Consider the following 18,778-nt stretch of genomic DNA (forward strand, 5'->3'; position numbering starts at 1 on the left):
TATAGCATTAGATGGTGTCATGTCCCTCCCCCCTCCCCACGGGAGGCCAAATGGAACGGGCGCGATGTTCTTAACCAGGCTGGTCAAATGCCTGGCGGAACAGGTCTGTCTTACAGGCCCTGCAGGAACTCTGAAAGTCCCCTGATCTCCTTACTTATACACACATATAAAACAAAGCTGGGTTGATTTCTGGTTCGCAGACTCACATTCATCAGGCTCATGTTTGTTTCAGGCCATTCTACCTGATCTATACCTACCCCATAATATTTCTGCCATAAATGCCTGGCTTTGTTGAGGGCAAAGCTTCATTTCTGGTGAAGCAGTCTACACAGGATGCCCCCATGCCCACTGCTGACACACCTACACATAAAGAACGGGGGACTTTGCACCCTGAAATAAGCCTTGGCCAATTTAATATATCCCTGGCACCTGCAGATCATCTCTATGACATGCCCTAACAACCTGTCAATTGCCAAGCTTCATTTTGACACAAGAGACTCACAGACATAATACACCAATGAAGAGGAAGAGGAGGAGGAGGAGGAGGAGAAGAAGAAGAGTTGGATTGGTATCCCCCCTTTCTCTCCTATAGGAGACTCAAAGGGGTTTACAATCTCCTTGCCCTTCCCCCCTCACAACAAACACCCTGTGAGGTAGGTGGGGCTGAGAGAGCTCAGAAGAACTGTGACCACCCCAAGGTCACCCAGTTGGCGTGTGTTGGAGTGCACAGGCTAATCTGAATTCCCCAGATGAGCCTCCACAGCTCAGGCAGCACAGCGGGGAATCAAACCTGGTTCCTCCAGATTAGAGTACACCTGCTCTTAACCACTACGCCGCTGCTGCTCCTGAGCTGAAAGTTATTCAGATATTTCAATTAGAAATTATACAAGATTGGATTAAGGCTATGACTTCATAGAGGTCAACAGGCAACCAGGAGATAAGAGGCAAAGACTGTGGGTTGCCCTGTTGGCTATAGAAAAAAAACACAGTAATGTGAAACCTGTTTATTAAGAAGAAGAAGAAGAGTTTGGATTTATATCCCCCTTTTCTCTCCTGCAGGAGACACAAAGGGGCTTGCCCTTCCCCCTCACAACAAACACCCTGTGAGGTAGGTGGGGCTGAGAGAGCTCCGAGAAGCTGTGACTAGCCCAAGGTCACCCAGCTGGCGTGTGTGGGAGTGTACAGGCTAATTTGAATTCCCCAAATAAGCCTCCACAGCTCAGGCGGCAGAGCTGGGAATCAAACCCGGTTCCTCCAGATCAGAGCGCACCTGCTCTGAGCCACTACGCCACTGCTGCTCTTATACCCTGTTTCTCTCCTGTAGGAGACTCACAGGGGCTTACAATCTCCTTTCCCTTCCCCCCCCCCCCCCCCCCAACAAACACCCTATGACAGTGATGGCGAACCTTTTTGAGACCGGGTGCCCAAATTGCAACCCAAACCCCACTTATTTATCGCAAAGTGCCAACCCAGCAATTTAACCTGAATGCTGAGGTTTTAGTTTAGAAAAAAACGGTTGGCTCCCTCTTCCTCCGCCCCACCCGGTCGAACAGGAGCCAGCCTGCTCTAGCCTCCAGCAAGTCCCGCGCACACTGCTCTCTGCCTCTCTAGCATCTCTGCCTCTTCTGCGCTCCCCCACCCCTCGGGCAGCAGCCACCTGGAGGACAGGCACCAGTCCTCCCTGCTCACCGCGGTGCACACATGTCGTGCTCAGTGGCCCAGGCCAGCCTAGATGTGTGTGTGTGTGTGAGGAGGTGATTTTCCGCCCCCCACATTACGAACTGTGTGCGCGTGCCCACAGAGAGGGCTCCAAGTGCCACCTCTGGCACCCGTGCCAGAGGTTCGCCATCACTGCCCTATGAGGCGGGTGGGGCTGAGAGAGCTCCGAAGAACTGTGACTAGCCCAAGGTCACCCAGCTGGCGTGTGTGGGAGTGCACAGGCTAATCTGAATTCCCCAAATAAGCCTCCACAGCTCAGGCGGCAGAGCTGGGAATCAAACCCGGTTCCTCCAGATTAGATGCACGAGCTCTTAACCTCCTACGCCACTGCTGCTCCAGACCAACCAAAATATCATGAAACCTTGTGCAGCCTTTTCAGTTCCTCGGAACTCTTCGTCACGCTAGATGTTCAATGCAAAAAAAGGGAGGGGATAGAATGATGTCTCGGGGCATGACGGAGAAGCCGTCAATCCTGAAGACTTAAAATGGAATACGGGATATGTAGCTGAGTTAATTGGATTACATTACGCTACTGTGCTCTCACTTCCCACTCTCTCGTGACATCTCGAGTTTCATAAATAGATGGGTAACAAAGGACTCATCACAGGTGCAGTATGAAATTAGTCATGCAAAAAAAATTGATGAGATAAATTACTATGTTAACAACGCTTGAGATTGTCAATTGAATTATCCCAGATTATTTCAACAAAATCTGTAAGGCCAGGGGTGGGAAGAACTGATGAAAATGTTTGGCCCTCGACTGAGTAACTTTGCCCAAATATAATATTGCAGTATTGCTATATTATTTTAGTTATTTATTTACCCCACTTATACCCCACCTTTCTGTCCAATAGGAGCCCAAGGCAGCTTACGTAATTCTTCTCCCCTCTATTTTATCTACTCAAGTACCCTGTGAGGCAGGTTAGGCTGGCTGTGTGTGTGTGTGGTCCAAAGTTACACAGTAAACATCCAAGGCAAAACAGAGGCACTTCCGCACATGCAGAATAATGCACTTCCAATCCACTTCCAATGCACTTTGCAGCTGGATTTTACTGTGCAAAATAGCAAAATCCACTTGCACACAATGGTGAGAGTGGATTGGATTATTCCACATGTGCGGAAGTGCCCCAGGAATCTGAACCTTGTCCTCCTGGATCTTAGTCCGATACTCTAACCACTATACCCCCTGGGCTCTCATGTATTATTGCCTCATTACTGTGTTATTATCTCTGTCTTGAGTAAAGATTCTAAACCTCTTTTGGGGGAATCAAGACACTGCTTGAAGAGAGGTCAAAGCCTCAGTGCTCAGATTCTAGTAGTCCTACCCTCCGCTGCCAACAGGAACAGCTTCCTCTAAGTTACAGCCTTTCAAATACTTAAAGAGCACAATCATGTCCCCCTCGGCCTCCTCTTTCCCAGACTAAACTACCTCTGTGCCTTCGTGGGTATCCTATCTGTATATTTGTTAATAAAAACACAAGTCTCTAGGGCTCTAATGGGAATCAACCAGGAGAAGTGCAGAACTTCTCGCCACTTAGAAAAGGGGGGCACACACAACACTTGATGGATTCTAATTCAGCCATTTCACAACCGGAGTTTTCCTTTGAAGTTCCTGGCTGGAAAACATTGGGGACAGCCTACCTCTCTGGAATTCGTAAGAGCCAGGTTGGAACTCTCTGGTTTTGGTATTGTGGGTAGAGAAATCCTCACTGAATCAGGAATAGGGACACATTGGCTTCAGAGATGCCTGAAAAGTTAAGGGTTTCCGATATGGAAGCTTGCTTCAGGAGAGAGAACTCGGCTTATGCTCAGAGGCATTCAATGTCCTGAGCTCCACCTATTCCCACGGCAGGCTGACGCACACCCCAGCACAAGCCTTTGCATCCCCATTTCTCCGCCCACCAACACTTGCACCAGCTGACGGGTTTCCCCTCCCCTTTTAAAGTTCTGCAGTCTATTTGCATACTCTCCTCTCATTGGCTGGCTGGAAAGAGGAAGGCGCAAAGGGGGAAGCCCGCAGAAAGGAGGGGGGGGAAGGGGAGGAGACACCTTTGTTTCCCAGCTTTGGTTTGTAAACAAGAGGAAGTCTAGACTTCCAGCTGGCGCTTTTCGGGGGGCCTGCTGGTCTCTCCGCAGGGTGCCTCCCCTCTGACAAAGCTGCCCCGACACTCTCTCGACCCTACGCAGGCGTGCATCGGGAGGGCGAAGAGGATTCATCCAAAGAAGGGGGTCCTTCTGCATTTCTCTCCTGCCAGGTAAGATTATGGTGGGTCGCTTGTTCTTGCTAGGCATTCAGGCAGGTGACCGCAGGGGCCGATGGCAGGCATCTCATTGTGGCGCAAAACTGTCTTCTATCTTGCTATTAAGACAAAGAAAAGATCTGGTAAACAATAAAGGACAAAATGTACATCAGGCCGGTTCGTTTTACCGCTCCAAACAAGGCTCGTTGGTTGTTACCTTTCGCCTCTCTTGTTTTCAAAATACTTGCATGTACTTTGACCCACCGTGTGAATTATTTTAAAATCAGGATCCAAGAAGGCCAATGTGCCCCCTCCATATAATATGCCACGTAAAATGCTAGGTTAAAAAAACCTTCTGTCAACTGTTTATATACATTATGTGTATTTCAGCGGCTCATATACCATCGTCGGGGTGGGAAAGCTACAGATATCTTTTTAGAGATCCTATAATTCAAGGTAATATGGCACCCGTCTTGGCTCGAGCCGCCTGCACTGTTGTTGTTCCCTAGAATACATGGCCAGCTCTGTATTGATTGGAGGCGCTGAGCCAAATCAAATGGAGTCGCCGCTACTGGACTGTTTATGAAGGGTGGGTTACCTCACCCATATCTTTATGGCCTGAAACAGCAAATACACTACCGTATTTCCCAGAATCTCACGACTGCAAGCTTCAAACTGCAGAGGGACATTTGGTTTTCCTAGCCCTAAATTTCAACAGCTGACAGGTGAGGATTTTACAGGCTTGAAACCAAACAAATTAGAATTCTGATTTTTTTTCAGTGCTAGGTAAAAAAAATAATCTTCTGCCGGTCTTTTCTATATTATATAGATTCTGAAATGTGCCTTTATAACCGATTAAACCAGTAGAAAACATTTTGTCTAAGTAGGTCCATCGGGGAAATTACAACTCTGGCATGTTCCTGTTTTGTTAGAAGGCAGTCATTTCCTTGCAACATAGAATCCAAACTAAAATTTCAACTGACAGGACCCAATTTTTGCAACTGTTTCACCTCCTGAGTCTTCATTCCCTTCTCCTGCATATTTATTATAGTTTTCTTATTTAACAGATTAGGATCAGATATTATTAAATACGTAACCGATCACTCTGATAATAATTAGCTTGGCTTACCGTCTAATGTTTGAGAGGACTTGCTTTCATGAGCTCCTCCCCTATAGTCTATTAACCCATATTTCTTAGAAGGTAGGCTATTGTATAACACGGACCATGTTTTCCCAAGTACTGGATAGCCTCAAAATCACGTGTCACCTATACTCATCCCCAGCTTCCCACAGGAAAAGGTTGATTACCGCAGAAAGCACCAACAATAGTTTACTACCAAGCCTGTATTTTGTATTCTGGCACTTAAAATGTCCTTATTTAATCACAAGCAGACATATTGGACCCAGAAATCAGAAAAGCAGGATCAAGAATGGACCCTGTGCCCTCATAGAAGATTGAATATCTATTTATAGATCTCCTGTATTAAACCACCTTAAGAAAATCCCTTGTCACACAGAACCAGTGGCATGCAATTGTCTGTATTTCCTATCATATTAAAGCAAGTCCCTAATTAGCCTGTGCACTCCAACACATGCCAGCTGGGTGACCTTAGGCTAGTCACAGTTCTTCTGAGCAATCTCAGCCCCACCTACCTCACAGGGTGTTTGGGGGAGAGGGGGGAAGGGAAAGGAGTTTGTAAGCTCCTTTGAATCTCCTATAGGAGAGAAAGGGGGGATATAAATCCAACTCTTCTTCTTTTCTTCTTCTTTGTTGATCTTAACATATCAAACAACTTATTATGGAAGTTAAGCTCAAACTCATTTCTGTCAGGCATTCCATATCCTTCTATCCTTCCACCAGGCTACAACAGACTTCGCCTTATCATTATCATGTTTGGTGCACTGTATTTCTTACAATTAATCAAATGGATATTTACTGTCTCGCTAACTAGTAAGGTTCTTCCATATTGGGTTACGATAACGGTTAATTCTATTATCCTATAATGAGGATCCAGGCTGAGTCCTAATCACCAATAAGATTGCCTGTACTTAGCATATGTCATCTAGTAATGGGACAAAATTTGTTTAGCATTCCTGTGCAGACACCTAGTATACTCCAGGACATTGTTTTATGCAAATAATTTTATTCCACTCTTCCTCTGAGGAGTTCAGGGATGCTCTCCTACATTTTATCTTCAGAAGACCCTTGTGAGATAGGTTAGGCTGGGGAAAAAAATGACTGCCAACTTAGAAAAAATGGCTAGTGGCAACGTGAATCCAGGTTTTGGTCTGACAGCCCAGCCACTAGACCACACTGATCTCTATGCCTGTGTTGCCCTTTGTTTCTTCCTTATCAACACATATCTTATCAACAGCTAGGAAAAACAGGAGACCCACACAAACATCTAAGGCAGTGATGGCGAACCTTTTCGAGGCCGAGCGCCCAAATTGCAACCCAAAACCCACTTATTTATCGCAAAGTGCCCACACGGCAATTTAACCTGAATACTGAGGATTTCGTTTAGAAAAAACGGTTAGCTCCAAGGCGCGCGTTACTCAGGAGTACGCTTGGTGGCTTTGCTTTGTAGTCAGTGGCTTTGTTTTGAAGCAACCATGCAACTCTTCCAACGGGGTGTATCACGACCCTAGGAAGGTTTACTCAGAAGCAAGCCCTATTGCCGAGCTTCCTCCCAGGTAAAGGAGTGCACTTTAGTTCTTTGCATGAAAATCAGTGGGGTTTAACAGCGCTTAACAGGGTTGCCTACACTGCTTCCCCAAAACTAGGTCTTAGGTTTAATGCTAATAATCCAGCCCAGTGGCCCAGGCCAGCCTAGATGTGTGTGGGGGGGGGGGGCTCTGTTTGCGCGTGCCCACAGAGAGGGCTCTGAGTGCCACCTCTGGCACCCGTGCCATAGATTCGCCATCACTGATCTAAGGAAATGACCAGCCCCTTCCCCCAGGTGGTGCTTTTGCTAGGGGAGGGGACCTCAGATCTAGCATCAGCAATGGCACGGAAGACAGCATTTTAAAGCGGAAGTAGAAAACCGGGGTGGGGTGGGGTGTGTGAGTGCAGGATCATCTGAAGACTGCGCCGCAGAGATCTCCCAAATCTCCCCTAGTGCCAGAGAATACAGAATCTTCTTTTTGTTTTCAGAGGCAAAAACACAGCCTGGTTCTTTCCAAGTCAGCGTTCCCTTGCCCGCAGGCTCGGTTGGTTGACTCGCTTGGCTTTCAAGGAGCCGCCTCTCTTTTCCTCCCCCTCATCGTGTTCCAGACTTTTCCCCCTCCGCCCCAGCCGACCGCCTCCCTTTGTAAAGGAAGCTTCCAGTCTCCTTGCAGAAGGTTCTTCCTTTGCCTTCTCCCCTGGCACCCCCCCCCCTCCCTCCTGTGCAGAATACACTAAAGCCACTGCATTTTCATAAGCTCTCTTTCCCCTGCACTAGTGATTGTTCCCTGACTCTCTCCTGGACTACTCCAAAGGTTTCTGCATGAGTCTGTCTTCCGCATTCATTTGGCTGTTCCAGTTTCTCTGACCATTAATTCTATAGTTGTCTGCCTCTTCCTTTACACTATTCCCTCTGCTCATCAGTTCGATCTCTTCTTTGCATTATCTTCCTGACAGTCCTTCCCTCTTGGCCTCTCCCTGTCTTTTCAAACTGCCCTTCTGCACTCATTCACGGCTTACGTTATAGGCTCTCCTTCATTCCTGCCATCTTTTTATACATACATAGTTTATTTACGGTCATTGACCAGCAAGATCCAAAAGAATTAAAATCATAAAATTTACAGATATTACAAATATACAGATTAAAACAGTTAACAAAATGCAGATAATAGACCTCAGGAACTCAGAACATCAGCTCAAGATAATGAGTGGAAGGTCAATCTAATAATAATTAATAATAAGGATTAGCTGGCAGAGCCAGTAGTGCTCTGTCGGGCCTTCCTGATTTTACTCGATATCCAGGCAAACTTGGCAACAGAATACGTTAGATTTTTATTGGTATCTGATAACAGTATTTTAACCTTTTCCTTCTTAGCCAAAGGAGTGTCTGTCTGGTCAAAGGACAGAAGCATCCAACGTATCTCATCATAGTATGAGCATTCAAATAATATATGTTCCGAGTTTTCCATCTTTTTATAACTACATGTTTTTAGCCCTATTCACCAGCTCTTTTCCTCCTCCTCCTCCTTGATACCCTTCTGCAAACTGTTTGCTTCTTCCTGTATTTATCCTTCAACAATCCCACCCTAACTGGGCACTGCATTTTACCGACACCACCCCGTCCATCCATAATTTCCCCCCTCTAAAGTGTTCCTGAACACAAAAGAGCTTTTCTTTGGAAACCTGCCTTCTTGGGAGTGGGTGGCAGGTCTCAAAATAGGGGAAGTTTGTCGTATGTTGATACAATGAAAAGTTTGTTCTACATATTTTTTTTCCTTGTCAAAGTGCCAGAACTACTGCCTCTAATGGCCGAGGGGAGAGAAATGAAGGGATTTGGAAGCCGAGGATTCCTAGGTGGTTCAAAAATAGAAAGGTGGCGCATCTAGTGGGCGTCAGAGTGCCAGCATTATAGGAAAGAGGACGGGAGGTTCTTTGCAGCGAGGCAGCATGGGTGAGCTAGGGCGCTTGTATTCTATTCTGGGTAATACTTCTCCATCACGAGATTATCTGCATTGACCTACATCTCTGGGTTTATTACAGGCTGAACCTCCTAGAAGCTGCCTTGGGAGGCAGAGCACATGGTACTGTTTTGGTTTAGATACCAGACTGGTTTGACAGTATTTCGCCAACAATGAGACCTAGGAAACCGAATCCAGTCCTCTCAACTCCTAACCTTCCTGGCTCTAACTTATTCCCCTGAGAATCCAAAAATCCTGTCCCTTCAAGCTACTCCACCTGTGTCAAGCATTCTCATGCTCTGCTGATCGCATCCCTCCTCTCTCTTAGGGCATTTCCAGCTTCCCCGCCCGGGGACTGTGCATTCTTCGCAACTCTCCAGCGGCTTCTCTCTTCATTTTGTGACCCCACCACAATGGTGAGGCTGTCCAAACCCAAAACCTTTCAAGCCTATCTGGACAACTGCCACCGACGCTACAGCTGTGTGCACTGCCGGGCACACCTGGCCAACCACGACGATCTTATCTCCAAGGTAAAAACAACAACAAAACAGAAGAGTACCAGGTTATCCCTGACAGACATCACATCTTCTCTGTCAGTTGGGTCTACAAACAAACAAACAAACCAGAAGTGGTATAGCAAAGCTAATAAAAAATTAAAAAAACCTTTATCATTAAGGAAATCTTATGCACAGCATCTTAACCCTAATGAAGGTTATTATGTGTCGTGCACTTTCAAAGAGACATTTATAATCTTGTCATCATAACAACCCTGATAGGTAGGTCATTGTTGTTCACAGTTTACAGCTAGGGAGCAAAGGCAGGGAGATAATGGATGTGGGGCTCTGGGTAGTCTGTGACAGAGGCAGGATTTGTGCTGTGATTTCTCAGCATGATTTCTTTTATCCACTGCACCCCTTCCTTATGAGGAGAGGCTGCAGCGTTTGGGACTCTTTAGTTTGGAGAGGAGACGGCTGAGGGGGGATATGATTGAAGTCTATATAATTATGCATGGGGTAGAAAATGTTGACAGAGAGAAATTTTTCTCTCTTTCTCACAATACTAGAACCAGGGGGCATTCATTGAAAATGCTGGGGGGAAGAATTAGGACTAATAAAAGAAAACACTTCTTCACGCAACGTGTGACTGGTGTTTGGAATATGCTGCCACCGGAGGTGGTGATGGCCACTAACCTGGATAGCTTTAAAAGGGGCTTGGACAGATTTATGGAGGAGAAGTCGATCTATGGCTACCAATCTTGATCCTCCTTGATCTCAGATTGCAAATGCCTTAACAGACCAGGTGATTGGGAACAACAGCCGCAGAAGGCCATTGCTTTCACATCCTGCATGTGAGCTCCCAAAGGCACCTGGTGGGCCACTGCGAGTAGCAGAGTGCTGGACTAAATGGACTCTGATCTGATCCAGCAGGCTAGTTCTTATGTTCTTATGTTCCAGTGATGCAGTTCAAACCTGCAGCACCAGGCTGCTTTGCCTGGATCTCTAGTAAGGAGTGGAGGATCTTGGAGAAGTCTCCAAGACACATTTATTTCCCCAGTAGGGGAGAACATAGACCTAGAAGTCCCTCGATGTCACGGTGAGCTATTTAGCTTCTAACAGATGAGCAAGATCAAGGAAGGACTGGAGCAATCCCCAACTGCTGGATCATACACCAGGGAAGCACAATTAAAAACAAAACTATTGTAATGTTTTTCTAGTACGTAAAGGATGGGGGAGGTCGTCGGAACTGAAGAATAAAGGCAGGCAACGGAGGGGTGGAATCTGGTACACAGTAAGGAAGCAGGATACTTGTTTTCCTGGGTTTGACAGTCCTCTCAAGGGGGCTTGTTGATTCTTGCCCATGGCATCCACACCCTCGTGGCTGAGAGTGTGCAAGGCCAACAGGTTTCAGCTGCTGGTTGATTAATGATTAAACTGAATTCAGCCCGCAGAGATGGGGTGTGCCTGAAAGTAACACAGAGAACAAACAAGGAAGTGCAGCAGAGGAGCTGGGACTTGAGCTCTGAGCACTGAATAGACAAAAGTCTGTGGGGGGGTGTCACAGGTCATGACTGTGGTGAGAATGAAGAATCTTGCGAGGGGGAGGGGGAAGCAAAGAGCCATGGAGGTATTTGCTTAAAGCTGTTCCCCCTGTCTTCTTGTCATTACAGTCTTTTCAAGGAAGCCAAGGCCGGGCATATTTATTCAACTCTGTGTGAGTATCGCAGGAAACTCTGGTCAGAGGGCAGCTACAAGCAGTCTGTGAGAAAGCATCTATGCTCGATCCCAGCCTAGCTGGGGGCTCCAGTTGTTCTGCCAACAGCCTGGTTCTCAGTGTGGAAGGCATGGTCCCCTCTGCAAGTAGGCTGGCACATCGAAGAGATAGATGCCAAACTTTACCAATCTAGTTTGAACCCCAATTTTGTCCACTGGGATATTTGTTGACATTGGAATAAGGGAGGACCTATCCCAGTAGAAGGAAAGATTTTTGCATCAGACTTGGGGGGCGGGGGGGGGGGCGCAAAAGAGGTGGTAGGCTGGATTCTCCCCCTTCTCCCAAAATGTGCAAAGCAGCAGGCTTAGGAACAGGGAGGAGTTCCTAAACAGGGAGGGAACCACTAGAGGTGAGCTTTCATGAAAGCAACCACAGCATTTAAACTGCTCTGCCATCAACCCAGCCTTGAACCCCATCTTTCATGCTCCCTGGCAAGAAGATGTCAAGTTTGAACCTGTGAGGCTACCCAAGCGAAGCTTGAGGCCTTCACTGATTTAAGGGCAAGGAAGAACTCAGACTAGGAAAGCAACAGGGATTATGGGTAAGGGATGACAGACATTGCCAGAGACACTGTGTCCCTCAACTCCATTTCTTTCTCTGTCTATCTCTCTTCTGCCCTTCTTCCAAGGGGTTCAGGGCAGTGACATCCCTGCGTGGCAGGTTAAGCTGAGAGAGAGTGACAGGTCCATTGTTACCCAGGTAGCTTCATGGCTGAGCAGAGATCGGAACCCATTTCCCAGTCCTAGTCCCACCCTTTCCTCACCAGCTGTCTCTTTTTTTCTTGGCTCTACAGAGTAAATGTTGGATGTGGCCCAGCTGAAGAACGGGTTCTTCTGACAGGTCTACACGCTGTGGCTGACATCTACTGTGAGAACTGCAAAACCACACTTGGATGGAAATATGTGAGTTTCTACCTGCCACCTTACACCTAATTTCTACCTTCCAGTCTTACATCTAGTGCACAGCTTTAAGAGAGCCTACATATCCTTCAGCGCCCTTTCCATTCTTGTGTCCTGCAGGAACAAGCCTTCGAGACCAGCCAGAAATACAAAGAAGGGAAATACATCATTGAACTCAACCACATGATCAAGGATAATGGTTGGGATTGAAACAAGAGGGGCAATGGGAACGAAGCAAGATCTTGCCCCCTTTGGCTAATGACATGTAGAAGGCGGAGCCTAAGAAATGACTATTTCCACAACACTTGCCTCTGCCTTCCCAACCAATGGGCTGCCACCCAAATCACCTCTGAATGCATCTGAGTTGTGAAGGAGGAGGCGGAGCTTCTGCTGGGTGGGAGGCCACACCCACGGCTCAGCTATGATGCCCTTGCGTGGCGAACGGAGGCAGCGCACAGAGACACCTAGGCCGGGGCAGTGTGCAAGCAGGGTTGGGGAGGGGGAGGAGTGTGGGGTTTGTTGTACAGAGTGTGTATTCAAAAATAATGACAGTCATTGTATAGTGGAAGGGGGAAGGCAAGGGCTGTACAGTATTTGTGGCTTTGTGAGTGTGTATTATATATATATAAATATAAATAAAAGAACTGAAGTGATGCTTTTTCTCCTACAGCGGGGGTGCTGTCACCAGTACAAGAGTCTGTCGGTAAGGGGATTTACTGGCTATCCCAGTCTTAGGTCTGTGTGTAAAGTGCTGTCAAGTCACAGCCAATTGATGGTGAACTAGTAGGTTTTCAAGGCAAGTTGCTAGAGCAAGAGCCATTACTGATTATTCCACTGGCCAAACGTTTGTGCAGGTTGTCTCTCTGCTCAAGAACCGAGTAGGAATGGAGCCCAAGCCAAAGCAAGTCTGAAAAATAGCTAGCCATACCTCAACCCTGAAGTCTTGTATCAGACAGCAGATTTCAGCATTGTCTAAGGTCCCCTTCTCATCAGAAGGGAGCCTTGTGGATCCTATTTGGGTGGAAAGGCAGCATATAAATGTTTTACGTAACGTAAACAAAGAGCAAATGATACATTTAGGTTTCCCCACCTTGAGGCTAGCAATTTTTCAATAGACTGAGGGACAGCAACTCCCAGGCTGGCAGGCAGGCACAGTACCACTTAGAACAGGGGTGTCCAACCTATGGCACTCCAGATGTTCATGGACCACAATTCCCACCAGGCCCTGCCAGCATGGAGCGCCATAGGCTGGACACCCCTAACTTAGAAGTTCAAGCATAATCTTTGCCCCATTGAAACATTAAAGCCTTTAAGGCAGGGGTCTTCAAACTATGGCCCTCCAGATGTTCATGAACTACAATTCCCATCAGCCCCTGCCAGCATGGCCAAGTGATAGGGCTGATGGGAATTGTAGTCTATGAACATCTGGAGGGCCATAGTTTGAAGACCCCTGCTTTAAGGCAAAGTACTTTCTACCCAACTTCACCTACCCAACTTCACTTCCTCTTTTACCAGAGAGTTCACCCCATGTACAATTTCCTCTCCTGCCATTTTGAGCTCTTCCCCATCACTAACGCCATCCAAAACTGTGGCATTCCAAATCCCAGAGGATTAAAGAGGTGCAGAGTGTATTACAGTAAGGAGTGGGAACAAGGGCTCAGCCGGCTTATGCAGTCAAAGTTTCCCTTCCTACCTCTTAAATGCTTAGCTAGAGATCCTGGTGACAGCGCCGGCCCCAGAATGCTCCCAAGTCAGAACCATCATATTTACAAGAATACACATCCTCAGAGAAGGCCTGATTTCCCTCCGCAAGAGTTATTTTGTCTGAAGCTGCAATGCTCAAGAGCCCCACCTACTGTCTGGTTGTGGGAAGTGCTTCAAGTCACAGCCAGCACATGGAGACCCAAGGAAAGAGACGTTCAGAATTGATTTGCCATTTCCTGTCTTTGTGCAGAAGCTCCAGACTTCCTTGGTGGTCTCCCATTCAAGAGCCAGCGTGGTGTAGTGGATAAGAACAAGTGCATTCTAATCTGGAGAACTGGGTTTGATTCTCCACTCTGCCACTTGAGTTGTGGAGGCTTATCTGGTGAACTAGATTAGCCTGTGTACTCCAACACGTGCCAGCCGGGCAACCTTGGGCTAGTTACAGTTCTTCACTCAATCCCACTCACCTCACAGGGTGTTGTGATGGAGGAAGGGAAAGGAGATTGTAAGCCCCTACATGAGAGAAAGAGGGGATATAAATCCAAACCTCCTTCTCCTTCCTCTTCCTTCTCTTCTTCCTCACCAGGGCCAATCGAGCTTAGCTTTCAAGATCTGATAAAACTGGCCCAGCCTGGGCCATCCTAGCCAGGGCAAATTGTGGATTAACAGCCCGTAATCAGCTATACGTTATGTCCCTACCAAGAAATCACTAGCAAAGATTATTATCACTAGCCAACATTATTGTTTGCAAAGGAACTTGAAAACACACTTTCTAATTCAGCAAACAAAAGGTTCCATTTCTTTGTCTTATGTCAATGACTGAGCGTTTGCAGAATAAGAACTGTCTTGCTGGAGTAGATCAAAAACCCACCCAGTCCACTTTTTCTATTTTCCAGCAGTGGCCAACAAGGTGTCATGCACTGTTTGTTTCCATAAAGTAGAACTTCCATATTCAGGGGTAGCGTAGCTTGGATGACTAGACTCTAGAGCAGTGGTTCTCAACCTTCCTAATGCCAGGACCCTTTAATACAGTTCCTCATGTTGTGGTGACCCTCAACCCTAATATTTATCCATTTTACAGATGGAGAACACTGATGCAGAGAGCCTTAGGCGACCCCGTGAAAGGGTCATTTGACCCCCAAAGGGGTTGCGACCCACAGGTTGAGAACCATTGCTCTAGAGACTGTTCACGTTTCTTGCAAAACTTGTGTGTCCACAAAGAAGTCCACTCACTATCCTAGTAGATGTTGCTAGGCAAGGAGATATGATACTCAGTTCACATGGTCATAGGGTACTCCGATATGATACTCAGTTCACATGGTCAGACATCCGCACTTGTTAGATTAAGATAGGATGAGCATGTGAAAGAAAGGAAGGAACATCGTGGAAGGTAATCAAATGGGAACCGGCTTTTCATCCCATCAAGAGGGAAGATATCAAGGAATCTGCCTGATTTCACTGCACTCCTGAAATCCACAAATACCATGGAAAATATATGGTACTAGCGGGGCCCGGCCACACATTGCTGTGGCAATTGTCCTTCTCATCACAGTCCGCAACCCACACAGATGTCCATCCAAGTCCAATGATCCGCAGCATAGCCTTTTGAGGTGGTCAAATGGAATCCCTCTTTCCCTTTTCAATTCACATCGTTATATGGTGGTGTCTTGTTTTTTTAGTATAAGGTAACCCTTTCCATTCCACAACGGAACTGTCCAGAGTGCGAATCCCACTGTCCATGCGGCTGGTTGACATGCACAGTCCTGGCTTGGGTAAGGCAGAGCTGGGGCAAGGAAGCTGTCCCAGTCAGGCAGCAGAGGCAGGGTGGTGAGATGCTCAGATTGAGGCCAGCTCCCTGGGTCCTTAAAGGGCCATGTGCAAAAGAAGCAGAGCCAGTAGTGTTGGTTTGCCCCCACCTTGCGGATGTTCTTAGAAGAAAAAGGCAAACCCCAGCTCGCTTTTAGTAAAAGAGAGCTGTGCCGAATATGGGTGAGGAAGTGGGTAAGTGGTGGTTGGATGTGAGGGAGAGCAGAGTGAGGGGTGTGAGGGTGAGCTGGATATGTATGAGAGTATGTGTGTTGTGTGGTAGCAGTGGGTGAGGCACAGAGAGTGAAAGTTACCTGAGTGTGAGGGGGGGAACCCCACCTGACGTCTCACACGGCAAAGTGTGTATGTGTTTCACTTCCACTCGTATTACCTAACAGTATTACCTATTAACTGTTTTCAATGCTCATCTCTGGCCATCTGAGCAAACATTCTAAGGGCATACCAACCCCTCAGGCCACACGGACATGCTGCACGAACATTCTAAGGGTGACAGTTAAGCACAACCAGCTTCATGGCCTGGTGCGCCAGGAAAAAGACGTTTTACCTAGCTCAGGTATGGACTTTTGGTGATTTGAAGGTCCGATTACCTGCCCGCAGCAGGGAGGGACGGCATGTGAAATTTGGGGGCGATCCGTCCAGCCGTTTTGCCGTTAGGGCATGACTAGCAAAGTCACTGTTAGCTTTTTACATATATAGATTTCATCAGCAGGTAGATCCAGCTGTACACCTAACAGTACAAGAGGAGCATTACAGAAATCAGAGGGGGCCGATTTCCAACATTATCATGCCACACAGTAACCAGACCAATCCTGCACTGAAGACTTCACTAAAGAAATACACCTTCCACACACAGTGCACTCTGCATTTAAGATCTCAGGGAAGAAAGCCATCCGCCACCTCCTTCCTTCCTAACTGAAATGCCCACCCCAAGGATATCTATGCCAGGGGACAGCAAGGGCAGGGAGCACTGGATGGGGCTGTATAACTTTCCTTCTTCACAAGGCTTTTCCTTAGCACAGCTCATGAGGGCGCTCAAATATCACACCCTGAGGACTTTGCAACAGGAGTCAAAGTATAGAGCCTTTGCTTGTATAGAGTATGGAGCTTTTGCTCTAGGCTGCCCTGAAGGAGGAGAGAGACGGCACACTCAAAAAACTCACACGGGTGCTACAAACACAATTTTTCCTAAAGAAACAACATTCAAGGAAAAAGCAATCTAAGGCAGATTTGTCAACGGTGTCTCTTTTAGCTGCATGGCGTTCTCCCCAACAGAACGGTGGAGTCACCAAAACAAGGAAACTCCTTTTATGAGCCTGGCTATAAGAGAAAAAAAAATACAGAATCTTCCTCCAGAATTCAGGAGCTCTAGCAAGCATTTCAAGAGCATGCTTCCCAAGAGTTCTGAATTCCAAAAAAAAAAAGGGGGGGGGGGGCTGTGGTAGCTCTCCATAGTCCTAAAAATACTACTCCTTCCTCCTATAACCTCCAACGAGCATCCATCTGCCTGCCTTCTAGCATTCAAGACACTTTAGGGCAGTGATGGCGAACCTTTTCGAGACCGAGTGCCCAAACTGCAACCCCAAACCACTTATTTATTGCAAAGTGCCAACACGGCAATTTAACCTGAATACTGAGGTTTTAGTTTTGGAAAAATGCTTGGCTCCGAGGCGTGCGTTACTCGGGAGTAAGCTTGGTGGTAGTTGTTGGCTTTGCTTTGAAGCAACCGTGCAACTCTTCCAACAGGTGAATCACGACCCTAGGAGGGTTTGCTCAGAAGAAAGCCACATTGCCAGCAACTGAGCTTACTCCCAGGTAAAGGATCGTGTTTAATTTCTTTGTATGAAAATCAGTGGGGTTTAGCAGCGCTTAACAAGGTTACCTATGCTGCGTCCCCAAAACTAGGTCTTAGGTTTAATGCTAATAATCGAGCCCAGCGGCCCAGGCCAACCTAGATTTGGGGGGCGATTCCCCCCCCCACACGATGAACTCTGTTTGTGCATGCCCACAGAGAGGGCTCTGAGTGCCACCTCTGGCACCCGTGCCATAGGTTCGCCATCACTGCTTTACGGTGTAGTGGTTAAGAGCAGGTCGATTCTAATCTGGAGAACCAGGTTTGATTCCCCACTCCTCCACCTGAGTGGCGGAGGCTTATCTGGTGAACCAGATGTGTTCCCGCACTCCTGCGTTCCTGCTGGGTGACCTTGGGCTATTCACAGTTCTCTCAAAACTCTCTCAGCCCCACCTGCCTCACAAGGTGTCTGTTGTGCGGAGAGGAAGGGAAAGGGGCGTGTAAGCCACTTTGAGTCTCCTTACAGGAGAGAAAGGTGGGGTATAAATCAAAACTCTTCTTCTCCTTGGAAGATATAACCAAAAGCAACTTCTGCGCTCAATCCAAAGTTAGAAGCAGGAGTTAAATGGAATTAATCAGAGATAAACTAACCAGGAAGGCAAACTGAAATGCAACCAATTGCAAAAGTGCACAGAAGGCTTGCCAAAAAAGAAATGGTCTGACCTCCCTATATATGATGGAGCATGATCAGGGAGGGGGAACAACATTGGTGGTATTTTTCCTTGTGGACACATGGTTGGAGGGGACCTACAGAGCACCTGATGTACCCCATCTGATGTGCAACTATTGCTGGCGTATTCTTTGTGATAACACTAGTTGTCCGGGCTGCACATTGTGTGGAGTGGTTAACAAAGCGGAGAAATTGACCAGAGAGCAGGATTTAAAACCAAAATCAAAGTTTTCGGGAGGGAGTCAGGGGTTTTTTTTTTTTTTTGTACTCCTTTGTGAAGTTACAAAAAGACTTGGAAGCATGGGCAGTCTCTCAAGAGACAAAAGGTTCTCTGATACTAAGGCTGCGAAATTCAGCTCATCACAAAACATAATCTGAGGTTACAGATTGCAGAATAAACACAACCCTGCTGGCTGTGGATATTTCTACAAGTGTTAATTCCTCAAGTGGCATACAGTGCATTCAATTTAGGCAAGTATATGGTCTAGGTGTAAAGGGCATTATATATATAATACATAGCTGTATTACGAAGCTACAAAGAACCCATCTATTAGCCATAATTCGGGTACCAGAGCAATTCATCAGACTCCTCTACTCTGAGGATCTCACAGCTGTCCAGCCCAGCTGCAAAAACATCTGGATGACAAATGACCATGGCGCCTCCCCCCTCACTCACTTGTAAACCAAGAACCCTATAGGTCAGGATCAATCAGGAAACTTTGGAGCGAGAGTGTTAATTAGGCAATTAGGAGGATTCAAGTGGTGGGCACAGAGAGAGACTGGGCCAAGATCCTTAATGAAGTCTGAGATGGAGTGGGAGAGCCGAATGGGGGGGACCACAGGAGGGGCCTTGGGCTTCAAAATTTGGGAGGGGGATTGAACAGGAATCTTTGGAGGACCACAGGCTGAAGTCAACGTCGTTCGTAGGAAGGAAATACAGGCAGGCTGAGGTGCCAGGGAAGGTGGAAGAGGGGTA

At 47.1% G+C, this 18,778-nt stretch overlaps 1 protein-coding gene across 1 annotated transcript; it reads left to right on the forward strand.

Annotated features, from left to right (window-relative positions):
* Nucleotides 1-3,757: 3,757 nt before the first annotated feature.
* On the forward strand, nucleotides 3,758-12,405 carry YPEL3 (yippee like 3). Its single transcript, XM_048517254.1, has 5 exons — nucleotides 3,758-3,974; nucleotides 8,911-9,112; nucleotides 10,750-10,793; nucleotides 11,647-11,755; nucleotides 11,873-12,405. Exons 2-5 carry the CDS (start codon nucleotides 8,996-8,998, stop codon nucleotides 11,960-11,962), a joined length of 360 nt encoding a protein of 119 aa, XP_048373211.1. The 5' UTR covers nucleotides 3,758-3,974; nucleotides 8,911-8,995; the 3' UTR covers nucleotides 11,963-12,405.
* Nucleotides 12,406-18,778: the final 6,373 nt, after the last annotated feature.

Source organism: Sphaerodactylus townsendi, linkage group LG15 (assembly GCF_021028975.2).
Source record: "Sphaerodactylus townsendi isolate TG3544 linkage group LG15, MPM_Stown_v2.3, whole genome shotgun sequence".
In the NCBI taxonomy this organism is placed as follows: Eukaryota; Metazoa; Chordata; class Lepidosauria; order Squamata; family Sphaerodactylidae; genus Sphaerodactylus; species Sphaerodactylus townsendi.